Source organism: Apodemus sylvaticus, chromosome 1 (genome assembly GCF_947179515.1).
Source record: "Apodemus sylvaticus chromosome 1, mApoSyl1.1, whole genome shotgun sequence".
Lineage (NCBI taxonomy): Eukaryota > Metazoa > Chordata > Mammalia > Rodentia > Muridae > Apodemus > Apodemus sylvaticus.
Window position 1 is genome coordinate 171,253,607 of NC_067472.1, and position 7,629 is coordinate 171,261,235.

General features: G+C 49.1%; 1 protein-coding gene across 1 annotated transcript in view; it reads right to left on the reverse strand.

The window, feature by feature from the left end:
- Nucleotides 1–7,414, reverse strand: part of LOC127670304 (sialic acid-binding Ig-like lectin 5) — a 9,039-nt gene extending 1,625 nt beyond the window's left edge. Inside the window, 11 exon segments of the mRNA XM_052164650.1 lie at nucleotides 1,811–1,946; nucleotides 2,195–2,294; nucleotides 2,585–2,887; nucleotides 2,978–3,146; nucleotides 3,148–3,230; nucleotides 6,060–6,107; nucleotides 6,286–6,564; nucleotides 6,722–6,989; nucleotides 6,991–7,091; nucleotides 7,154–7,213; nucleotides 7,317–7,414. Of these exon segments, the coding sequence (XP_052020610.1) occupies nucleotides 1,811–1,946; nucleotides 2,195–2,294; nucleotides 2,585–2,887; nucleotides 2,978–3,146; nucleotides 3,148–3,230; nucleotides 6,060–6,107; nucleotides 6,286–6,564; nucleotides 6,722–6,989; nucleotides 6,991–7,091; nucleotides 7,154–7,190 (1,524 nt within the window). The 5' untranslated portion in view covers nucleotides 7,191–7,213; nucleotides 7,317–7,414.
- Nucleotides 7,415–7,629: the final 215 nt, after the last annotated feature.

Consider the following 7,629-nt stretch of genomic DNA (forward strand, 5'->3'; position numbering starts at 1 on the left):
AGTCAGGTGTGTCATGCCAGCTATCCCATCCCTTGGGAGGCCTCAAGAGGACGATGATGTCTGGAGCAAATTCTAGCCTTGCAGTGAGTTCCAGAACAACTGGGCTACACAGAGACCCTATCTCCAAAAACCTACATAAGTAAAATTTCAAAATAAAATTAAAACTTCATCTAATTTTCGCTACAGTGAGCTCTCAGGAAGCCTGGATTAGATCACCCCAGCCTAGTGGGACTCAGGGTACATGGGAGAGCAGGGACAGGCCTGCCGCCACTAGAGGCAGGCGATAGTCCACCGGGTGTACGTGGGATATTTTAACTGATGAATGGAAGATGAAGAAGGCTTCACTCAAGGACAGATCATGGAACACATGCCCAGAGAGATCGTTGGACTCCATGGTCCGTAGGTCTTGAGGTTGAATATGGTGCTAGCCACATGTGGCGCACATAATGTGAGGGAGTCTAGGGGAGGTGAACTGTTGGGAGCGAAGTCTCACTGGATCTGAAAGTGTAAGTACCCCAAATAAGAAGAATGTGAATATATCACTAATAAATGTTACATCTGGATCTTGATAACAAATTAGAATCACAGTCACTTGGATGTTGTATGGAATGAAATTTGTATCATGAATTTCTGCTTTTTAATGTGAACAATGAGGATTCTATGTAATACATGTGGCCGACAGTCTATTTCTTTACTTTTTTGTTAAATCTTAAAAGTAAGTGTCTAAGTAGCCCAGGTTGTCCTAGAACCATCTCCCCCACCCGACGTAGCCCAAGGACCTCAAACTTTAAACTTTCCTTCCTCATGCTTCTCAAGTGCCAGATATAGGTGAGTACTACCTAAATCCTGTTTTCTCTGCCTTTCTCTGTGTGTGTCTCTGTCTATGTTCCTGTGTCCATGTATGTTTGTCTCTCTTCCCCTACTGGGGATGGAACCAAGGGTCTCTCACACATGATAGAAAAATAGTCAACAACAGAGATACAGCTCACTGTCAAATTCCAGCAAGCATTACACCTCTGAGCCACACCCCACTCTCCCCCCCCCCCCCCCCCCGTGGATCTAACCAAGTGTCCTAACCCTGGGCCACAATCCCACAGACATTCTGCTTCTAAGCCACATCCCCTATTTCTCGCTGCACAAGGCAAGCACTCTACTGCAGAGCCATACTTGAGCTCTCTTTCCACAGTTGAGTTGATAAGGATCTCATAAGTCACCCCAGAAGATGCTCAACACTCTTCATCCTCCTGCCTCAGCCTCCTGAGTGCTGAGGCTATAGGTCTGTCCTACCATGCCCAGTCTGACATTCTATTTCTGTTAGACAATACATATTTGGACTGTAAAGACTCAATAGCTGTGCTTAGAATTCTTTTATGGGGCTGGAGAGATGGCTCAGTGGTTAAGAGCACTGACTGCTCTTCCAGAGGTCCTGAGTTCGAATCCCAGCAACCACATGGTGGTTCACAACCATCTCTCATGAGATCTGATGCCCTCTTCTGGTATGTCTGAAGACAGGTACAGTGTCCTTACATATAATAATAAATAGAATTCTTTTACGAAAGTTTACTCTGGGCTGATGAGACCAGAGCTGAGGCCCAGGGAAAGACTGTGAAGGCTTGGCAGGACATAGCTATGTTGGGAAGAGCTTTGCCTACAGGAACAATGGGAAGGCCTGGGTAAATACCTGAAGCAGAAGACAGAGGTGGGGGCAAATGTCAGGACCTCAGCCTGTGGCTGAGGAGGAAAGTTGGATGCTAGAGAGACATCTGAGGAAACAGAGGCTCAGTTTTGATGTGCCGGGCTGTCTGGGTACCTGGATGGGGTACGTCAATGAAACGTTGGATGAAATCACGCTTGCTCTATTTATGGTGGAGACAGGGTTCTTGGCAAGATGGTTATCTTCCACACCTGCTACTTTCAGGGCTGATTTCTTCCTGAGGACCTTCACTCTGGAGAAAGAGATAAGGGGTTTCTTCAGATCAGGTAGATGGATTTGGGGACCAGGAAACTGATCCTCAGTGGATGGGATGGTATTTGATTTGAGCAGAACGTACTTATACCTGACCAGGTTAGCAGGAGGTTTCGGCTAGCCCTGGTCTAGCTCCAGCTCATCAACTCACTGGGCCGAGTTTTAGGAATCCTTTAACCAATCAACAATCATTACAAGAAGCCTTCACCAAATGAAGCCACCACTCACGTGAAGAAGACAAGGCAGGCGCAGACAGCTAGCAAGGCCACAAGACCAGCTCCCCAGATGGCCCCCAGGAACATTTTTCTACTGCTTTCTGATCTGCCTGCTAACAAGAGAGACCAGGGGTGATGAAAAGTCTTCCTCCCAAGCAGGCATCTTAACATCCAACCTTTTCTAATCCATTCCTTGTGAGAATGTCCACTCCCACTTTGGTCTAGGTCCTTTCTTCCCTATCTTTGTATGTGACTACAGCCTCCGATCCCAACCTCTCTATCAAGCCAACAGATTGGAAACCCCAAACACTAGCCCTATTTTAACCTGCGTCGGCCCCATTTTGCTCACTCCCAATGCCATTATAGAATCTAGACAGAAATTATCCCTCTCTCCACACCATACCCTGTGAGATCTCTTGTCCTGGCACCAGCAAGATAGTGGCTCTCTGAGCGTCATAGTCATTCGAAGCTTCACAGCTGAGTCTGTGGTCTGTGCTGAATTCCACGCTGAGGCTTAGGGAGCTGTTGGCCCACGGTCCTGTGGAGCTGGACGTGACGGTGAAGGAGGCATTGCTGCTGTTCCCCTCCAGCAGCCCCTCCCCCAGCCGCCAGCGCAGGGACGGGACAGGCCAGGCTCTGCAGGAGCAGCAGCAGTGCAGACCCTGAGCCTCCCAGGAGCAGGAGGGTCCCAGCAGCTGTAGAAGGCCTGGAGAGTGAAACACAAGGAGAGGAGGGATCAGAGGGGTTTCCCAGGCTGTGATCACAACGCCCCACGCCCCATTATTTTCCAACTCACTCCTCACGCTGAGGCTCACAGAGGCTGACTGAATACCCAGACTGTTCTGAGCTTGGCAGATGTATTTCCCCTGGTCCTCTAACTCCACCCGCGGCAGCTGCAGTTCCTCCGCAGTGGAGAGCTGGAGGTGCTTTTGGGTCGGGTACTTCCATGTCAGCGCGGCAGGGGGGGTTGCTGTCAGCCGCGCAGAGCAGGCGCAGGGACTCGCCCTCTTGGATCTGCAGAGAAGCTCCGCTCTGCAGGATTTCAGTTTCTGAGGAGGCAGACAGAGGCTGAGCCTGGTTGCAGGGGGGCATTCTGCCTTTCTCCTCCTCCTCCTCCTCCTCCTCCTCTCTCTCTCTCTCTCTCTCTCTCTCTCTCTCTCTCACACACACACACACACACACACACACACACACACACACACACACACTGCTGGCTGCTGGCCTCACACCATAAAGAATGAAGACAGACAGTAGGTCTTAGAAGTGTGAGCTCCTGAGAACCTACTTGGGTCCCACTCTTCCCTCCTAGGCATCTGTCATCTCAGATGTTCTACTTATCCTGGAGAGTTTGCTCTTCTCTCAAGAGCATCTCACTAAGATCTGACTAATTCAGCTGCACCCCAGGAGCTCACAGTCCTGGGGACAGGGGCCCAAAGCAGGTATAGCACCATACAGGTGGTTGGTTTCATGGTGGAGCTCTCCTAAAAGCCCAGGGAGATTCCAGGAGGAGGAATGCTGACAGGGATATGAAGAACAGTGGAGCTGCCCAGAGACAATGCTACAGTGAAGCAAATCACCCTAAGGTAGCCAATGGACACTGAAGTGTCCCTTCACCTGGCCAACGGCTGCCTCCTTATCAGAAATCTCTCTTCAGATGACTTTGGAAATTGTCACAGACCAATAAATACAATTTATTATTACTCTCTCTCTCTCTCTCTCTCTCTCTCTCTCTCTCTCTCTCTCTCTCTCTCTCTCTCTGTGTGTGTGTGTGTGTGTGTGTGTGTGTGAGAGAGAGAGAGAGAGAGAGAGAGAGAGGGTCTTGAATACTTCAGGCAGTTTCAGACTCACTATGTAGGTGAGGGTGACTCTGAGGGTGACTTCTGAACCTCTAAAGTTCTCTCTCAAAACCTCTCAGTGTTGGGATTACAGGAGTGTGATTCCCATGCTTGGTTTAATGCAGCGCTGGTGATTCAGCCCAAGTCCTTCTGCATGCTCAGATAATACTCTACCGACTGAGCCACATCCACAGACCATAGACAACATAAACACCATAAGAGAGACTCGGTCTCTTGAGAGGATGATAATGTGAATGAAAAATACAGCGAACTTCACATGTGACATCAGGAGGGTGGGTCTGTTTGTTAAGGAAAGATATTGTTCCTGGAAGTGTGAATAAGACAAAGTCCACACTGTGGAGTTTCGCAGTTACGTGTGTGAAAGGCAAATGACCCTTTGTTCTGGATTTTTCTTCCTTAGGAAGCAATTTTGTAGACATGGTCACAAACGTAGAGAGTTTTCATGTAAGTCATTGATTGAATAAAAAACAAGGACTGCCAGTGTTCTGTCGAGGGTTAAGTGGGTGAATATGTTACATAGCATTAGAAAACCATGGTGTCAGTAATATGTGTGAAGGAGGGAGTCGCCAAGAAAACTAAGTTTAAGGAGGGAGAAATTAATTCGGTCACTTTCCATTGACTGAATTCCTCACATATGTGTCGAGGTGGTGTGAGTTTGACTGTGGAGGACCCACAAGGATAAGTAAGCATCAAGTGTGTGGGAGGAAGCCCCAGCTGAGACTCTAGGCAACCTCAAACACCCGAGGGCAGGCTTTATTTAGTCCCAGAGAGTGCCTCCTACACAGTGATCAGGGGAGGGGACTCAGAGTTCAGTAGGGTGCAGATGACATACTTCAGTCGGGTTTTGTGACTAAGGACAGGAAAGGGGAAAGAAGGGGACATTAGGAGCAGAATAAGGAAGTTAGCTGGTTTCTTAGCAGCTGTTTTGAAACTTAGCCAAGCTGTTTTGAAACTGCAGAGTTTGTCGTCTGTTTTTGCACCCACTGGGTGTCTGGGATTGAGATCAGCTGCTTTGCTTCTGCAATCCCCAGAGAGCCAGCTTCCTGTAACTTTGAGTTCAGTTTAGGGCCTTGGCTTTTGAGGGGAGTTAATTTCATTAGGAACTCCTTTACCAAAGTGTCTAGAGTTTAACTCAGTGGTGTAATTTCATCCTATATAAATAAATAAATAAATACTAAAGAATGAACTAAAAATGATAAAGTTGCAAAGTAGTGTGTGAAGAAAATATGTATGTGTGTGTGTCTGTGTGTCTGTGTGTCTGTGTGTGTGTGTGTGTGTGTGTTTTTTAAATGTACATGCAAGGATATCTGTGTATGGTCAACCAAGACAGGCGTCATTAGATACCAAAAACTATTATTATTAATTTTTTATATCAGCAGAATTATATTTCACTAAAATCCATATATTGAGGCCCTGACAACTGATATAACAGAGAGCCTTAGGAGGTAATTAAGATAGGTGAAATTTTAGGATAGAGACCCCAAACATGGAATTAATGGGACTATAAGAAGACAGAAGAGTGCTTACATGGTCCATTTCTGTTGTTTAAAGATAGGAGGCAGGAAAGATCATCTATAGCCCAGGCAGGGTACCATCACCAGGAACCAAACAGTCTAGCACATGGACCTCTGGAGTCAGGGAGTCTGTTTCTGCTGTGTAAGTTACCCTCTCTGCCATATTACAGAGGCTGAGGCTGAATAAGGCACATCTCACACTTTAAAGTTGACAAAATCACCTCACACAGAGGAAGAAAGCTGGGAAGCAGGTGGACTCAGGAGCTGAGGGGGTGTGGGGAGATCGACCTGGGGATGAAGACTGCGTCTTGAGAAAGACAGAGGCCTCGGGTATCTCCTTTGTCAAAGAAGAGTGCATGCAGTATGTGGGCAAGGGGGGCCCAGTGAGGATGACATCCCACCCTCTTCCCCATCCTGAGCCCTCTCCTGCCTGAGCTCCAGAATTCCTGCTCATCTCCTGCAGAGGCAGTCCCTGCACCCACCCCAGGGAGGAGAAACTTGACCCTACCTGTGTCATCTCCGCGGGACACCCTGATGGTCGTCTTCTGTGGGGCATCTGTGCAGACAGATATGGCTGTTTGCCTTCAGAGGGGAGATGGCTGCTGCTATCCCCCCCACTGCTCTTCTCCTCTCACAGTCTTAGCATTCAGGACCCACCACCCAGTTCTAACCCCTCCATTCCACACTGCCCCCCAAAACCTCCCTTCCCCAGAGACCCAGGTTCTGACACTCACAGGTGACATTGAGCTGTTGCGTCCTCTCCACAGTAACACCGGCACCAGGGAAGTTCACCTGACAGGTGAGGTTGGTGCCATTGTCCTGAGGCCTGGGTGTGAGGTTCAGCTCTGAGGAGAGGGTAGTCCTGTGGCCCAGGGACGTGAAGGCAGATGACATCCAGGAAAATATGGGGGGTGTCCCTTGCTCACAGGCCCAGAGCACAGAACAGGTTAGTTGGGTAGAAGTGCCAGACACCATGGTAGATGTGGCTTGGAAGTTAGGGGTCTTAGTCAGATCTGAACAGAGAGAAATAGAGACACAAGGCATGATGGGGATCACTGCGTATGAGCCTATTTCAAACCAGGCTTCTCCCCAAAACAGCCTCATTATATGGTCTCCAGGGCACCCAGAAGCTTTAGAGCAAGGACTTCCACATATCCCCTCTTCGTTTACCTGTCACGTCCACAGAGAGCATTGACGTCAGAAAACTGTACTTCACAGGACCACTTCCATCCAACCTGAAGAAGTACACTCCGGTGTCACTTTTCTGCAAGTCTCTGATGTCCAGGGAGCAGTTATGAGTATCTTGGCCCCCGACGAGATAGAATCGACCTTGAGCTTCCTTCTGTACTGATCGATGTGGGTCGTTTGTAGCCACTGGAGAGTCGAGGTTTGTATTGGCCCCTTTCCGGAACCAGTAGCCAAAGACAGAACTACTGGAGGCGGGGGTACTGGACTTGGCAGGATACAAAGACGCATAGGCCCTCCTGCACTGTCACGGAATCAGTCACTGAGAGCTTATATTCCTGCGCCGCCAGGCACCCTGCAAAGAAATGAGGGTTATCTTGGTTCTGTCCCACTAGCCCGGTCCCTGTTCCCACTCACCTGCCCACAGCAGGGACAGCAGCCGTGCCCACCGCATCACACAGTGACGGCCCTAGGCACCTGCGGGTGGCCAGAGAAAGAAAATTCGATCAGTTTGAAGTGGGTCCCTGGAGTGAGGGTCTCAGGCTTCAGTGTCACAGGACTGAGAAGTGGTCCTACTGACCTAGCCCAGGAATGAAGAGAGACAGAGTGACTGACCACAGAAAGGGAACTCTCCACCCACAGGTTATCAGTGCTATCAAGCTCCATGGAACAGAAACACTTCCACTTTTCTCGTGTGGCATCATGGGAGGCAAAGGCAGTGAGGAAGACCCACCCTCTGCTCCTGAACTGGAGCATTTGTTTCTCATTTGTTTGTATTAAGAAAGAGGTTAATTGCCCGGAACCAGCCTTGAGGGTGGGGATGGGGGTGGGGGTGGGGGAGGGAGGGAGGTGTTCTTCTTTCTTGTCGGTTCTTCTTGAGGCAGCAGAGGGGG